Below are 16,280 nucleotides of genomic sequence, written 5' to 3'. Positions count from 1 at the left end.
CCCTTCGGGGTAGCTCCTCACCAGCCCCACGGTGGGAGCAGGACACAGCCATAGAGATCCCCACAGTGCTGGACCTGGCTGTGGGGATCCCCACAGCAGGAGCAGGATATGGCCGTGGGGATTCCCACAGTGGGAATAGGACCTGGCTGTGGGGATCCCCACAATGGGAGTAGGATCTGGCCATGGAGATCCCCACAGTAGGAGCAGGATATGGCCGTGGGGATTCCCACAGTGGGAATAGGACCTGGCTGTGGGGATCCCCCCGGGCAGACCAGGACAGGGCTGCTGGGTGCCCATGGTGGGAGCAGGACCTGGCTGTGGGGATCCCCCCGGACAGACCAGGACAGGGCTGCTGGATGCCCAGGGTGGGAGCAGGGTTTGGTGCAGCCGGACCCCACGAGCCCCTGGCCGTGCAGCCCCCTGGGGCCGTGTCCCCTGGCCGTGGCTCCCCGGGTGGGGTCTGGCGGGGCCAGGCTGTGCCCCGGGAGGCTCCACGAGGCGTGGCCGTGGCCGGAGCCCCCCGGGCGCGCTGCCCACGCCTGCCCCCGGCTGTGGCTGGGAGCGGCAGCAGGGAACAAAGGCGGCTTGTGGCGGGCACCGGCTCTGTGCTCTGCCCTTCCTGCAGGAAGGCCCCGGGGCCGGACAAGGGGCCCGTGTCCGGCTCTGGCCGCCCGCCAACACGTGCCAGGGGGGTGCCGAGGGGGTGGCGAGAGCGGCTGGGGATGCCACCCGTCCCTCACTGCTGCCATCGCTAGCCACAGGACACGGGGACCCCAGGACACCCCTGGGCGTGGGAACACAGGGCTCTGCCCTCCAGCCGCCACTCCAGAGGCAGTACTGGGGCTGGGGGCTGCCCAGCTGGGGACCCCACTCCTGTGCCAATTCCTGCAATAGCCCCATTCCCATGGGGAATGGCCCCATGGCCACCTCCTGCACTGTCCCCATTCCTGTCCCTTACAATGTCCCCAGCCCCCATGCGGGAGCTCAGCTGGGCACAGAGGTGGTGGGGTCAGGATCCCAAGCTTCCTCTGGCAGTACCCCCTGGAAGAGAACCCTGGCAGGCACCATGGGCACCCTCAGCTTGGCCCTGGCCTGGTGAGGGGTCCCAGCCCAGCTCAGGCTGGTGACACCCGTGTCCCTCCAGGGAGTGTCCCCATGCCCAGGAAAGGTGGGTGCACGTGGGAGAGCACAGGACACGGGGGGCCTGGGCAGGTTTTTATTTGAGGAGAAGCAACTCTGGGGGCAGCTGGTTACAGGTGAGTCCTGCTGCCCTGTGGAGCTCCAGCACCAACCAGGTCAGGAACTCTCTACTCTGGCCACATTGGCTCTGCTCTCAGCAGGGCTGGAGGTCCCTGGTGTGGGGCTCACCCCAGACACCCGCCAGGAACCCGTGGTGCCACCACCGGGGTCCCAGGGCAGGATGGGGCAGTGCCAGCGAGATGCTCCGGGCTGGGAGAGCGCCAGGGCTGACACAAGGGGCTGGGGACCCCCTGTGCCCCAGCTGGTGGAGAGGGTGGAGGTGGCAGGTCCCCGTGGGGTGCTCAGGGCTGCGGTGGGGTTGGCCCACCCCGGGCATCCCCTTCTCAGGAAGCGTTGCTGTGCCGGGAGCGCAGAGGCGTCCCCGACGGAGAACGCTGACAGCCGGGGAGCCCCGGGGCGGGCGCACAGTTAGTGCAAACAAGGTCTGTGTTATTAAAGCTGGAGGTTTGGGGCTGGCGGCCCCGGTCCCACCGAGGCTCGGGGGGACACTGGGGTGGGGGGCGGGGGGCAGGAGGTGTGTGGGGGGCGCCGGGGCAGGGGCAGGATCGTCTCTGGGCAGCCCCGTCACAAGAGCACGCAGGGCTTCTTGGGCTTGGCCGGGACAGGGTTGAGCACGGCCCTCACGGCCTCGGTGAACACATCCTTGATGCCCTCCTGGTTGAGCGCCGAGCACTCCAGGTACTTGACGGCGCGGATCTGCTTGGAGAGGCTGATGCCCTGCTGGGTGGTGATGGGCGCCTGGTTCTGCTCCTTGAGCCGCTTCATGGTCTCGGGGTTGTTCCTCAGATCCTTCTTGGTGCCCACCAGGAGGATGGGCACGCTGGGGCAGTGGTGGCACACCTCGGGGTACCACTTGTGCTTGACGTTCTCGTAGGAGGGCGGGCTGGCGATGGAGAAGCAGATGATGAAGACGTTGGTCTGGGGGTAGGAAAGCGTCCGCAGGCGGTCGTACTCCTCCTGGCCGGCCGTGTCCCACAGGTTTAGGTTAATAGTCCTGCCGTCCACCGTGTTCTGGGCGCTGTAGTTGTCGAACACGGTGGGGATGTACTCCTTGGGGAAGGCGTTGGTGGTGTAGCAGATGAGCAGGCAGGTCTTGCCCACCGCCCCGTCGCCCACCACCACGCACTTGATGCTCTGCATCCCGGCGCTCCCGCTGTCCCCTCAGCAGCCTGTGGGGAGAGAAGGGGCTCAGGGAGGGGACGCTCCAGGGCGGGGTCAGCGTGGTCCCCCCGCTCTGACAGCCCGAGGCTGCTCAGGGGTCACAGCCCCTGCTTCACCCACCAACCCAGCGCCTGGATGAGCTCCCCCGGCAGGCACATCCCCCGACACAGAGCCCCAGTGGGGATCTGCCCACCGTGACACAGGGACACACGAGTGCCACCACGGGCAGCGCGCATGGGGACCGCATCGTCCCCAGGGTGCTGCATCCATGGCAGCCAGGCTGTGGCAGCATCCCGTGCCGTCGTGTGCCATCCCGTGCTGTGCCGTGCTGTGCCTCCAGCCCGGAGCGGGACGGGGCAGCAGGGCAGGCAGCAGGGACACATCTGGGCTGTGGCAGCCCGTGGGCCGTCACCATTTGTCCCGGCCCCGATCCTGCCCGCTCCTGGCAGGGCCAGAGCCGGTCCCGGCGGGCAGAGGCCGGCGCTGCGGCCCCTGGAGCCAACGTCCGCCCCTGCAGCTGTGTTTATCCCCAGCCCCGGCGCGCGTTTTCCTTCCTCAGGTTCCCTCTGCAATTCCCATTAAGGGCCGCATCCTGCTCCCCTTCCTGCTGCCGGCCGGAGCCGGGCTCTGCCCAGGCGGTGCTGCGCTGGGGAGGTGCCCACCCTGCGGCCGCCAGCCCCTGTCCCGCCGGGGTCCTGGTGCCCACCCGCGGGATCGGGCCGGGAGGACGGGAGCCCCTCTCGTGTGCCGGTGCCAGGACAGCAGAGGCGGCGGGGCACGGGAGCCGCAGTGTCCCGGAGTCCCGGGCCGGGGCTCCCCGTTCCCCAGAGCCCCCCGAGGCCGGGGAAGGGGCCGAGCCCCCGGCCCGAGCCCCGGCCCGTCCCTGCCCCCTCGGATGGGGAAGTCGCTCTTCCTCTTCCCGCCCCGACACGCGGCTTCCTGCGGCCGGGGCTGTGCCGTGCCCCCCGCCCTGAGCCCCGGGACGGGCCGGGGGCTGCCGGCAGCGCCCCGCAGCGCCGCGCCTCAGTGTCCCCGGGCAGTGCCTCAGTGTCCCCGGGCAGTGCCTCAGTGTCCCCGGGCTGTGCCTCAGTGTCCCCGGGCAGCGCCTCAGTGTCCCCGGGCTGTGCCTCAGTGTCCCCGGGCAGTGCCTCAGTTTCCCCGGGCAGAGCCTCAGTGTCCCCGGGCTGTGCCTCAGTGTCCCCGGGCAGTGCCTCAGTGTCCCGGGGCAGTGCCTCAGTGTCCCCGGGCTGTGCCTCAGTGTCCCCGGGCAGTGCCTCAGTGTCCCGGGGCAGTGCCTCAGCGTCCCCGGACAGTGCCTCAGTGTCCCCGGGCAGTGCCTCAGTGTCCCCGGGCAGTGCCTCAGTTTCCCCGGGCAGTGCCTCAGTGTCCCCGGGCTGTGCCTCAGTGTCCCCGAGCAGTGCCTCAGTGTCCCCGGGCAGTGCCTCAGTGTCCCGGGGCAGTGCCTCAGTGTCCCCGGGCAGTGCCTCAGTGTCCCCGGGCAGTGCCTCAGTGTCCCCGGGCAGAGCCTCAGTGTCCCCGGGCAGTGCCTCAGTGTCCCCGGGCAGTGCCTCAGTGTCCCCGGGCAGTGCCTCAGTGTCCCCGGGCACGGCATCCCCGGAGCGCGGGCTGTGAGCGGGGAGCAGCGGGGCCCGCAGACCCCATCCCCACCCTGCAGGAAACCGCTCGCAGGGTCCCAGGGGGCCACGGACGCAGTCCCGGCCTTTGGCCTCCAGTTTGGGAGCAAACACAGCCCGGAGGTTTCCTCACAGCCCTCTGCCCAGGCCGGGCCAGAGCGGGCAGTGGGACCCTGGGCTGCAGGGCTCAGAGGGGCAGGGACAGGGGACAGAGGGTGGCAGCAGCAGCAGGGGAACAGGAGCAGAGTGATGGGGATGGGACCAGAATCAAGACAATGGGATCAGGATCAAGACCAGGAGAGTGGGAGAAGGAACTGGATCAGGAGGAGCTGGAGCAGGACAGGGGGGGAAGGAAGAGGATCAGAGCAATGGGAGCAGGAGCAGAGGGAGAAGGAGGAGGGCAGTGGGAAGAACAGGATCAGGTCATGGGACCAGGGTCAGGGGACCAGGGTCAGGACTATGGGAGACTGAGGTCCGTCCATGGCTGCATAGGGCCACCCTCGGGCACGTGCACCTTCCCCAGGGGCTGTAACTGCCACCCACGTCCCCTGTGCCCCTTCTGTCCTGCAGCCTTCACCCAGGGCCCCTGGAGTGGGACACAGCTGCCCCCGTCACCCCAAGGCCCCATTTGGCCCATCTGACTCAGCCTGGACCCCAAGCCTGGCCCTGTGCCCATCCCACAGTGGGACATGGCACACACTGCTCATGCTGAGCCCAAACCCTGCACCCCAAACTGACTGTGGGCACCTCGGGATCAGCTGCACCTGGCAGGAACCATGCCCATCCCTGTACCCATCCCAGAGGAAACACTCGTGCCCATGAGAGCATCACCACCGGGACACAGAGAGGAGGAGGAGAAGGAGGGGCTGCAGGCCAGGGGCTGCTTCTGCAGCACCTCTGGGGGTGTGGAGCCCCAGAGTGGCCCCAGGTTTGTCACCAGCACTCAGCAAACGTGGGCACGGTGCCCATGAGGGGCCGCGGCAGGACCCGGGGGCTCACACGGGTGGTTTGGCTCCCGCCAGGCCTGGCACTGCCAGCACCAGGTACGAGGTGTCCGTGCACAGCGAGGGGACCTGCGTCCCCACGCTCACGGGGCAGAGGTCTCACTGAGGAGGGGGCTCTGTGCAGGGCAGAGCAGCCCCAAGGGTGTCTGGGGCCAAGGAGGGGTGTGGGGGCCAGGGGGCTCCGGCTCCATCTCAGCCAAGGTTTGCAGCCACAGCCACCACACCACGGCCCTGACCGCTCCCCACAGCCCCAGCCAAGCCCCCGACCCACACTGCTCTTCCCACGGGGGGTGAGGAGGGACCTGTGCCCCTCCCCCTGAGCCGCTGGGCCCCCGTGTCCCCCAGCACGGGACAGGAGGGCTCCCTGCCAAAGGAACCCCGTTCCAGGGCAGGGCCAGGGGCATCCTCGTGGTGCCAGGCGGGGGCTGCACATCGCCCGTGCCCCTGATGGTGGTGCCAGGCCGGGGGTCCCGGGGGTCCCGCTGCCTGGGGGCCAGGACGGGCCGGGCTGGGCACACCGGGTGGGTGCCTCGGCCCCGCTGCCAGCTCCGCCGGCGGCACAAGGCCAGCTCTGTTCTCCCAGGAAATCCGAGGCCGGCAGCGCATTTAACCCCTTCTGGCCGCCGGGATGCCGGGGTCAAAGTGGCCTCGTGGGGCCGAGGGGACACAGCCCGTGGGGACACCTGCCCTCCCCAGCCGCACGGAGGGGAAGGAAGGGCGGCAGCAGAGGGGCCGCACCGTGCCCAGCCCCGGGGCCGGCAGCTCCTCGCCGCGCTGGCGCTCGGATGGGTTTGGGGTCCTGGGGAGAGGACGGGGCGGCGAGGGGGCTGTGGGTGACACACCGAGGTGCCCCCCTCCCACCGCCACCCCCCGGCACGGGAAAAGCGACTCATCTCTTCAGCAGAAAAGGGAAGCAAAACCCTCTGCCAGCGCTCCCGGCCGGGGCAGCCCCCGGGGGTTTTCCGCCGGGGAAGTGGAGCAGCCGCCCCCGTGAGCTCCCTGTCCCACGGCCCCAAACCTGAGCCGGCCTCCCCGAACCGACCCTGCGCCCCCCAGGCACCCCCCTCCCGGCACCGCAGCCGCCGGCACACCCCACTGCGGGACCCCCACCCCACCCCGTGCGCCCCGCCCTGCGCCGGGCACCCCGCCCCGGGACCCCTCCCCAGCTCCGCCCGAGGCGGGGGGCACCAGCCCCGGTCACCGGGGTCCCTCCTGCTCGGGGAGAGCTGGCACAGCGATGTCCCTCCCCGCCCTGCCGCCAGCACAGCGGGACAAAGAGGAAATTAATAAACCCGCTAACATCTCTCAATCCCAAGCAGGGTCCCCGCGGGGGTCCCTGGCCGTGGTGGCGACCCAGGGACCCCCAGGGGCCCCTCAGCTCTGCCCCAGGCTTTGCTGTGACTGCTAAAATAACTCCCATGCTGAGTCGGAAGAATTTGATTTCCCTCATTTTCCAGCTGTCGTGACTAATTTCCTCATTTTATTTCCCTCCCAGGCCGGGTCCTGCTCTGCTCTCACCACTCCCGGCCCTTGGCCTCTACTCCAGGTGCTGCCAAAGCTCTGCAGCTCCAGGGCCGGAGCTGGATCCTGGCCCCTGGAGGGGATGTGCTGACCCCCTGCTTGGCCTGGCCACTGCTCCCAGCAAACACATCAGGGGATCCTCGGATGGAGGGAGGGATGGAGGGATGGAGGGAGGGAGGGATGGATGGAGGGAGGGAGGGATGGAGGGATGGATGATGGATGGATGGATAGATGGATGGAGGGATGAATGGATGGATGGAGGGATTGATGGAGGGATGGAGGGATGGATGAGTGGAGGGATGGATGGATGGATGGATGGATGGATGGATGGATGGATGGAGGGATGGATGGAGGGATGGAGGGATGGATGGAGGGATGGATGGATGGATGGAGGGATGGATGGATGGATGGAGGGATGGATGGAGGGATGGATGGGTGGATGAATGGAGGGATGGATGGATGGATGGATGGATGGATGGATGGATGGATGGATGGATGGATGGATGGATGGAGGGAAAAATGGAGGGATGGATGGATGGATGGATGGAGGGATGATGGATGGAGGGATGGATGGATGAGTGGAGGGATGGATGGATGAGTGGATGGATGGATGGATGAGTGGATGGATGGATGGATGAGTGGAGGGATGGATGGAGGGATGGATGGATGAGTGGATGGATGGATGGATGAGTGGAGGGATGGGTAAGTGGATGGATGGGGCAGGCCAGGCCAGGCTCCATGGCCTCCAGCAGTCCCACTGCTGCCCCAGCCCCTCTCTGGGCCACGGCCAAACCAAACCCAGCCCACTCCCACGCACAAGGCACAGCCCACACCTGCACCCGCAGCCGGCACTGCCCAGCACCACCACAGGTGCTCCCGTCCCCCACACTGCCACCACAGCTTGTCCCCATAGGCCACAAATGGTGCCTCAGTACCTCTGCGGCTTGTCCTTCCCACAGCCCCAGCACCCATCCACACCCCCACGGGCTCCAGGGGACCCACGGGTGTCCCCACACTGTCTGAGTGACCCAGTGACCCCGGGGGAGACCTCGGGGGGACCCCATGAGCAGCACCCACCGCAGGCACCCCCGGCACAGGGACAGGCCTGGCTGCTGCACACGTGTGACAGCGCCTGCAAGGGACATGTGGGGTCAGTGCAGGGATCAGTGGGGTCAGTGCAGGGGATGTATGGGGTCAGTGCAGGGATCAGTGGGGTCAGTGCAGGGATGTGTGAGGTCAGTGCAGGGATGTGTGGGGTCAGTGCAGGGATCAGTGGGGTCAGTGCAGGGATGTGTGGGGTCAGTGCAGGGATCAGTGGGGTCAGTGCAGGGATCAGTGGGGTCAGTGCAGGGATGTGTGGGGTCAGTGCAGGGATCAGTGGGGTCAGTGCAGGGATGTGTGGGGTCAGTGCAGGGATGTGTGGGGTCAGTGCAGGGATGTGTGGGGTCAGGGCAGGGATCAGTGGGGTCAGCGCAGTGCTGGTCAGTGTGGGGGGCTCAGTGGGTCACTGCACGGGGGTCGAGGGCTCGGTGGGTGGGTGCAGGGGGGTGCAGGGGGATCAGTGCAGGGCGCTCGGTGGGTCAGTCCGGGTCCCGCTCCCCGGTGTCAGCGCAGCCCCCGCAGCGGCGGGCCGGGGGTGCGGCTGCACATTCGGCGGGGCCGGGGCCGGGGGTCCCGCCGAGGGGGTCGGGCCGGGCCAGTTTCTGTCCCCGCTCTGTCCCCGCTCTGTCCCGGCTGCTGCCGCCCCGCTCCCGCGCAAAACTCCGCTTCGGCGCCCCGTTATCCCCGCACCCCCGTTATCCCCGGCTGTCCCGTTATCCCCGGCGGTCCCGTTATCCCCGACGGTCCCGTTATCTCCGCATCCCCGTTATTCCGGCGGTCCCCTTCCCCCCGGGAGCTCCGTTATCCCAAGCCCGTTCTCCCCGGCGCTCCGTTATCCCGGGCAGCCCCGCTATCCCCCGCTGTCCCGCTCCGGGCGGCTCCCGCAGCCGCCGCCGCCGCCCTGGCCCCGACAGGCGGCTCCTCCCGGCCCCGAGCCCCCGGCCCCGCACTCACCCCGGGGCATGGCGCGGCGGCGCGGGGCCGGGGCGGCAGCAGGACGAGGAGCAGGACGAAGAACAGGACGGAGAGGAGGAGGAGGAGGAGGAGGAGGAAGTCTGCGGCCGCCTCCTCCGCCGCCCCGGGCGGTCCCGCGGAGAAACTTCCCCCGCCGCGCCCGGCCCCCCGCGCCCGCCGCTTCCTTCCTCGGTGCCGGGCCGGGGCAGCGCAGCCGCCGCGCCCCCGCCCTCGGCACGGGCTGCGGGATCAGCCTGCGGCGGGATCAGCCTGCGGCGGGAGCCCCGGGACCCCCGGGACCGCCCCGGGCACGGACCTGCGGCCCCCGGGGCCGGAGCAGGGACCCTCCTCCTTCGCCGGCTGCCGGCGCCCCCCGGACCCCCCAGCCCTGTGCCCCCCGGCACTCATCCCTGACACCCCCCGTGCCCCCCGGCACTCATCCCTGACACCCCCTGTGCCCCCCGGCGCTCATCCCTGACACCCCCCGTGCCCCCCGGCGCTCATCCCTGACACCCCCCGTGCCCCCCGGCGCTCATCCCTGACACCCCCCGTGCCCCCCGGCACTCATCCCTGACACCCCCCGTGCCCCCCGGCGCTCATCCCTGACACCCCCTGTGCCCCCCGGCGCTCATCCCTGACACCCCCCGTGCCCCCCAGCACTCATCCCTGACACCCCCCGTGCCCCCCAGCACTCATCCCTGACACCCCCCGTGCCCCCCAGCACTCATCCCTGACACCCCCTGTGCCCCCCGGCACTCATCCCTGACACCCCCTGTGCCCCCCGGCACTCATCCCTGACACCCCCTGTGCCCCCCGGCGCTCATCCCTGACACCCCCCGTGCCCCCCGGCGCTCATCCCTGACACCCCCCGTGCCCCCCGGCACTCATCCCTGACACCCCCCAGCCCTGGGTCCCCCGGCGCTCATCCCTGACACCCCCCGTGCCCCCCGGCACTCATCCCTGACACCCCCCGTGCCCCCCGGCACTCATCCCTGACACCCCCCGTGCCCCCCGGCACTCATCCCTGACACCCCCTGTGCCCCCCGGCGCTCATCCCTGACACCCCCTGTGCCCCCCGGCGCTCATCCCTGACACCCCCTGTGCCCCCCGGCACTCATCCCTGACACCCCCCGTGCCCCCCGGCGCTCGGCCCGACCCCGCCGCTGGGACAGGGCTGGGGACAGCGACACCCCGGCCCGGCGCTGGCAGCCCAGGGGACCAGAGCTCTGGGGGCAGAGGGTGCCCAGGGAGGGGAGCCCCCCACTCGGGGAGCCTGGGGACTGCGGGTGACACCCGCTGCCCTCCGAGCGCCTCGAGGTGGGGCTGTGGGGACAGCACCGTGGGGGCACCGGCCGCCCCTCGGGGAACTGGGGGTCCCCTGCCGCACCCCAAAGGGAGCAGGGGTCCCGGGGCTGCTGCGGGAGTGTCCCCCCGCGCTGTGCCGGGTCACGGCCACACGAGCCCGGTGCTGGGAGGGTCCCCCAAGGGCCGGGTGTCCCCAGCAGCACCTGCAGCCCACGGGGGTCCCTGGGGCAGGAGGGGCTTGTGGCTCAGCCGGGATGGAGGGGAGGCACTTCCCGGGAGCCAGTGGCCTGTCCCATCCTCACCTCGGGGTCTGCAGCTGTGGGACCCCCACCCACCGCCGGCTCCTTCCCCAGAGCCAGCGCGGGGACCGGAGCTGGCACCCACCGAGACCGGACATCAGCCAGCCCCGTGTCCCAGCCCCGGGGGTCCCCACAGGGGACAGCCTGGGACACCTCGCCCAGAGTGGGGGCGTGGGGCACCGCGCTGGGAGACCTGCTCCGGGGACAGGGGTGTCACTCCTCGGAGCACCACGGCCAGAGGGGGACAGGATGTGAGGAGTGGGACAGGACGTGACCTTCCCGTCCCTCCGCAGCCTACTGGCCTCCGGGCGCTGGTGGCACCAGTCCAGCGATGCCACCGGGGGTGCGTGGCCCTGGAGGTGTCGCAGCTCGAGGAGTTGATGAAATTTCCTCAACCACACTGCGAACAGGGAACCACGTGCTGGGACCTCAAAATGCCTCTGCCCGGAGAGCAGGGCGCTGTGACATGTCGGGGTGGGTGACACTTCGGGGTGGGTGACACTTCGGGGTGGGTGACACATTGGGATGTGTGACATATCAGGGTGTGTTACTTGGGGTGTTTGATATGTTGGTGTGTGGCATGGGGTGTGTGACATATCGGGGTGTGACATATCGGGGTGTGGCGTGGGGGGTGTGACATGTCTCGGTGTGGGACATGTCGCGGTGTGTGACATGTTGCGGTGTGTGACATGGGGTGTGTGACATGTTCAGGTGTGTGACACGTCGCGGTGTGTGACATGTCGCGGTGTGTGTGTGTGACATGGGGTGTGTGACATGGGGTGTGTGACATGTCGCGGTGTGTGACATGTCGCGGTGTGTGACATGGGGTGTGTGACATGTCGCGGTGTGTGACATGTCGCGGTGTGTGACATGTCGTGGTGTGTGACATGGGGTGTGTGAGATGTCGTGGTGTGTGACATGGGGTGTGTGACATGTCGCGGTGTGTGACATGGGGTGTGTGAGATGTCGCGGTGTGTGACATGGGGTGTGTGACACGTCGCGGTGTGTGACATGTCGCGGTGTGTGACACGTCGCGGTGTGTGACACGTCGCGGTGTGTGACATGTCGCGGTGTGTGACATGTCGCGGTGTGTGACATGGGGTGTGTGAGATGTCGCGGTGTGTGACATGTCGCGGTGTGACGGGGTGTGTGACATGTCGGGGTGACGCCCCCCGGCCCGGCCATTCCCGCTGTGGCCACCAGAGGTCGCTGCGGTCCAGCTCCGTGCGGACGCGGGGGCGCGGCCACGTGCCCGCCCTGTGACCCCGCCCCGGTGGGCGTGGCCCGGTGGCGGTTGGCCCCGCCCCCTGTCATTGCGCGCGCGGCGGCGCCAGGGCCCGGTGCGTAGCGCGGCGCGCGGGGGGGCGGGCGAGACCACCGCGGCCGCGCGGGGGGGGAACGGGGCAATCCCGGCACAGACAGAGCGGGGTTTCCCGGGGGACACCGCTGCCAGAAGGCGGCTGAGGGCCGGAGAGGGCCGGGGAGACGCTAGCGGAGGCGGGGGGAAGAAGAGCGATCCCGGCCGAGAGGCGAGAGGCCGCCGGGGTTACCCCGGGAAGAGCCCGCTGAGCGCGGGGGGACTGGGGCCGTCCCGGGCCGGACCACTGCGGGGGGGGGAGGCTGTCCTGGGAGCGACCACTGCGGCCCGGGGGGGGCGGAGGGTTCCGGTAGCCGGTGCGCGGCCGCGGCTCGCGGCGGTGCCGGTGGAGCCGGGAGAGTCGGGATAGCCGGGATAACCGGGACACCGCGCGGCCCCTCAGCCGGTGCCGATGCCGAGGAGCAGCTGACGGCGGCGGGGACGCGGAAATGGAGCTGCGGCCGGGCCGGGCCGTGCGGGCGCTGTGCGGCCTCTTCCTCCTCCTCCTCCTCCTCCTGCAGCATCCCGGCCGCGCCGAGCGGGCCCCCGGCTCCCACCTGGACGACTCGGCCATCGCAGGTGAGCGCCGGCCGGGTGCCCTGGCCGCCCCGCGGGCTCGGCCGCTGCCCGGGGGAGGCCCTGGCGGCAGCCCCGCTTCGGGGCCGCTCCTCCGCGCTCCGGGCAGGAGCGGCGGTGAGCCCCCGTTCGGCACCTCGCGGGGACCGGAACGGTCCGTGCTGGTTATTGCAGCGGGCTCCGGCTCTTCGGGTCAAAAGTTTTAAATTTCAGCTCGTTTAGAATGTTGCGCTGCTCTTCGTTAAATGGCATCGGCTGGCGCCGCTTCGCGGGATTTGAGATTATTCGTGTTGTTCGCCTTGTTTGCGCTGTGGTAACGAGAGGCGGCAGGGAGCGGGGATGGTGCCCAGCGTTCCGCTGTTGAGTTGTTTTATGAGGACATTCCCGGCCGTGGCAGCCCCAGACCTGTTTCCCCGGCGCCCCAGGGACCGGCGAGTCCCGGCTGAGGAGCCCCGGCGGCACAGCCCGGACCCGGCCTCTGCATCCCCTGTGCCCGCAAAGGCCCGGGAGCCGGGAGCCGGCCCCCCGTGGGCTCCGTGTCCTTGTGGCGGGGCCCGAGGTCAGCCGCGTGGGGCCGGGAGCCGCCGGGACCCTCCGCTGCGGGCAGCGGGAGAGCCGAGCCCCGCTCCCGGCAGCCGGGCCGTGCCCGGGGGCGGTATCCGGGATTCCCGGGGCTGCACTCGGGGCTCTGGGGCCGGGGAAGGTGTGGGGCTGGGGTCGGCGCTGCAGCGCTGTCCGGGAAGGGCTCTGGGCTCTGTGTCGCCGGGCCAGGAGCGGGCCCGGGGGCTGTGGCCCGGCAGAGCTGTCACCGTGTCAGGGCCGCTGTTTGTCCGTGTGGGCTCGGTGCCCTGTGCTCTGTGCCCGGTGCTCTGTGCCCGGTGCTCTGTGCTGTGTGCCCTGTGCTCTGTGCCCAGTGCCCGGTGCCCGGTGCTCGGTGCCCTGTGCCCTGTCCCCTGTGCCCTGTCCCCTGTGCCCGGTGCTCGGTCCCCTGTGCCCTGTCCCCTGTGCCCTGTCCCCTGTGCCCGGTGCCCTGTCCCCTGTGCTCGGTGCCCTGTCCCCTGTACCCTGTCCCTTGTGCCCTGTCCCCTGTGCTCGGTGCCTCCCGGGACCGGGGGCTCCTGAGCCCCGAGCCCTGGGCCGCTCCGCATCCACTCTGCTCCGCTGAGGAAACTGGATCTCCGCAGTCCTTGTGAAGCAAGGTTGGTGCCTCCGAGGAATTTGCATTGCGGTTATTTTTGGAGGCCCTGCAGGAGTGTGGCAGCCTGGGTGACTGAGCCGCTGGCTCGGCGCTCGGCGGCGGGCGGAGAGCCCCGGGGCCCGGGCTCCCGGAGATTCCCGGTGCCGCCGGGAGAGAGCCTCGGGTCGCTCCGCTCACCGCCGGCTCCCAGACCCGCGGCGGGCTGAGGGCTGCCTGCGGCTGCAGCCCCGACCTGCGGGGTGGCGGTCCCCGGTGTCCCCTCTCCGTGTCCCCTCCCGGGACAGCTCGGAGGGCTCCTCGCCTTCCCCTGGGGTCTCTTGTTGCCCCGGTTCACGGCGGGGAATGTCCTCGGCCGGCACCGAGACACTTGTCCTGGCGTTTTCCCTGGAAGCAGGAGGTGTTGGCTGCTCGCTGTGAGGCAGAGGTGAGTGCTGGACGCCGTTTTGAAAGTGAAAGTGCTCGGATTTGACACGTTTTCCGTCGTGCAAAGGTGCTTTATTGTAATTATTATTGTTATTATTCTTTAGTTAGGATGGCAGGATTTGAATGGTCCAATGTCAGCCCCGGGGAAGTTTTTCAGGCGAGGCGAGGAGCTGTTTGCAGAGAGCAGCAGCCTGAGCTGCAGCACTCCTTGGGCTGCTGAGGTTCCCCTGCTCACCCAGGGGCTGCATCAGCGGCTTTTATAGAGGGTTAGGGGGCGATCCCAATTCCTGGGATGTATTTTCAAGCCAGAGTTTGAAACGGGTGGGTTTATCCACGCAGGAAAATTCGAGTTGGTGACGGAACCGCAGGGAAAACCAGCTGTTCTCCTGCCTTGGAGTCACTCAGAGGCAATCGAGGCCCCAATCTTTGATCTGTAATCTTTTCGTGCCGGGCTCAGGTTGCAGGTTGGTTGCAGTGGCAGCACAGGAGCCGGTTCAGCAGGTGTGTGGCTCTGGGCAGGAGGGAACGGGGACAGCCCCTGCTTTGGGATCCTCGCTGTCACAGGATGTGTGAGCGGCCCCACGGCATTGTCTGACCCGCCCTGGTTATTTTTAGCCCGAATTTGTCAGGCTGCAGCCTGGCCCGGGACCTTTTCACACCCCTCGAAAAGGGGGCAAACTGCACTTTCAGGGGTTATTTTCCCCCCTCTTTCTGCTCGTTTGCTGTAATCTGGCTGTTGCCCAAATCAGCCGGGGTTTGGTCCTTTTTCTGGTCCTTATTGGAGCACCCTCGGGATTGTGGCCAATGTGTTTCACAAGTTTTATGTGGGCCATCGAAACTGTGACCCATTGTTTGGGTCATAAGTATTCAATTTCATCTCATTTAGAATACTAATCCTGCTCAGTTGGCTCTTCCTCCTTAAATCACAGCACCTGGAGCCGGTCTGTGGGATTTAGGGTTGTTTTTATTTTAATGGTTTGTCCTCTCTGCAGCCCAGCACGGGTGGGCACTTCCAGGTGTGTTTGTAGGAGATCCAAGGAAAAGTGACTGTGCAGAGGTGGGGTTTGGAGCCTGGGGCTCATCCCTGGTTCCCTTAGTGCTGACAACTTCCACCTGCAGATCCAGCCCTGCCCCATCTCCCTGCAGTGATGTGAAGTGCTGCAAGTCTCATTGCCCTGAGTTATTTAATGGTACATGGAATTCCTTCCCGTGGTCTGGCATCCCCAGGGATGTGGGTCCTGGGGACCCACAGGATCATTCAAATCCTGCCATCCTAACTAAAGAATAATAACAATAACAATTGTTGGGTCCCCGTTCTGACGTCCTTGAGGCAAGGCAGGGATCGTGGCTGGTTTTCCCTTTGCTGCAGCAGTTCAGGGCTGCGCTCTGAGCTGTGTGCTGGGGCTGAGGCGTTTTTGGGTGCTGAGGGCTGGGCTCTGCTGCAGGGTTGGCACAGGTTGGGCAGCTTTTCCTCTCCCCACAGCAGCTCCTCTTTCTCTTCCTTCCTTTCCCCTGCTCCTGCCCTGTCTCCTGCTTCCCTGTCTTCATTCCTTGGTCACAACATTCCTTGAGTCACCTTTGCTCTTAGCTAAGTGGTTTAAAACCCACCCCGACAGTGTCCCAAGCTGAAGGGCTGTGCCCAGGGCTATTTCTGGGTTTGCCTGGGGCACTTGGAGCTCCTAAACCCAGGGAACATCCTGTGGGCCAAAGCCAGTGGAGAATGGGGGCTGCAGCCACAGGCTGCTGTCCCTGATTCCAGAGGGGAAAACCTGAATTCCTGGGGGAGGAGGCTGTGCCAAGCCCTGTCTGTCCTTGCCATCCCAAGGCCCAGAGGTTCATTGGAAGTGAATCCTTTGCTGCAAAACCTCTGCCTTGGGAGGGGAAGGGTTTGGGCTTGAAACTTGCAGTGAGAGCTTTTGTCATCTGAGCAGGTGGCCTCTGTGGAGCCTTTGGGAGCCCAGTGGTGGCTCATCCTGCAGGCTGGGGCTCCATCCTTCCACAGACAGGGAGTACATGGCACAGCCACCTGCTGTGCCCTCCTTGCTTGGATGAAATGCCTTTAAAGGAGAGTTGGCTGTTAAATCAATGCCTTTGAGGGGTGCACCTTCATGAGAAGAAGTTGCAGCTGTGAGTGCAGCTTTGGGCTGGGCAAGGGAGGTGAAGCAGTTGTGACAATCCTTGGAGAACTCTGCCAGGAAACAGTCCCTGCTCTTCCCCAGCTCAGCTGGAAGCCCGGTGGATTGCACAGCCTTGGCTTCCTTCGGGAATGGAACTCATCTCGAGGAATTGCCATTCTGAGAGGTGGAAAAATTGTCTTTTGGCAGCAAACTGGCCTCATGTGGAGGAGGAGGAGGAGCAGGGCTGACTGGGCAGCACTGGGGCTGCTGGGGAGCTCCTGGCTGCCTCCAGCTCATTCCCTTCCCTCCTTGGCCCAGAAACTTGGAGTAATGCTCAGCTGGATCACAGAGAGGACCTTAATTTAATTTC

General features: G+C 67.5%; 2 protein-coding genes across 7 annotated transcripts in view; one reads left to right on the top strand and one right to left on the bottom strand.

The window, feature by feature from the left end:
* Positions 1-1,202: 1,202 nt before the first annotated feature.
* On the bottom strand, positions 1,203-8,710 carry RHOG (ras homolog family member G). The gene is made up of 2 exons (XM_066314189.1): positions 8,636-8,710; positions 1,203-2,429 (listed from the first exon to the last, which is right to left on the bottom strand). The coding sequence occupies exon 2, from the start codon at positions 2,398-2,400 to the stop codon at positions 1,825-1,827; it is 576 nt and encodes a 191-aa protein (XP_066170286.1). The 5' UTR covers positions 2,401-2,429; positions 8,636-8,710; the 3' UTR covers positions 1,203-1,824.
* A 2,826-nt stretch (positions 8,711-11,536) lies between these two features.
* Positions 11,537-16,280, top strand: part of STIM1 (stromal interaction molecule 1) — an 81,935-nt gene continuing 77,191 nt past the window's right edge. For 4 of the 6 annotated variants that reach the window (XM_066314207.1, XM_066314203.1, XM_066314201.1 and 1 more), the window contains exon 1: positions 11,591-12,175. In XM_066314207.1, coding sequence (XP_066170304.1) covers positions 12,046-12,175 — 130 coding nt within the window. In that variant the 5' untranslated portion in view covers positions 11,591-12,045. The other 2 variants (XM_066314202.1, XM_066314206.1) reach the window with 2 other exon arrangements.

The sequence above is a fragment of the Sylvia atricapilla genome, chromosome 2 (assembly GCF_009819655.1).
Source record: "Sylvia atricapilla isolate bSylAtr1 chromosome 2, bSylAtr1.pri, whole genome shotgun sequence".
NCBI classification, from domain to species: domain Eukaryota; kingdom Metazoa; phylum Chordata; class Aves; order Passeriformes; family Sylviidae; genus Sylvia; species Sylvia atricapilla.
Note: the sequence above shows the minus strand (reverse complement) of the source record. Positions and strands in the feature narration are given on the sequence as shown.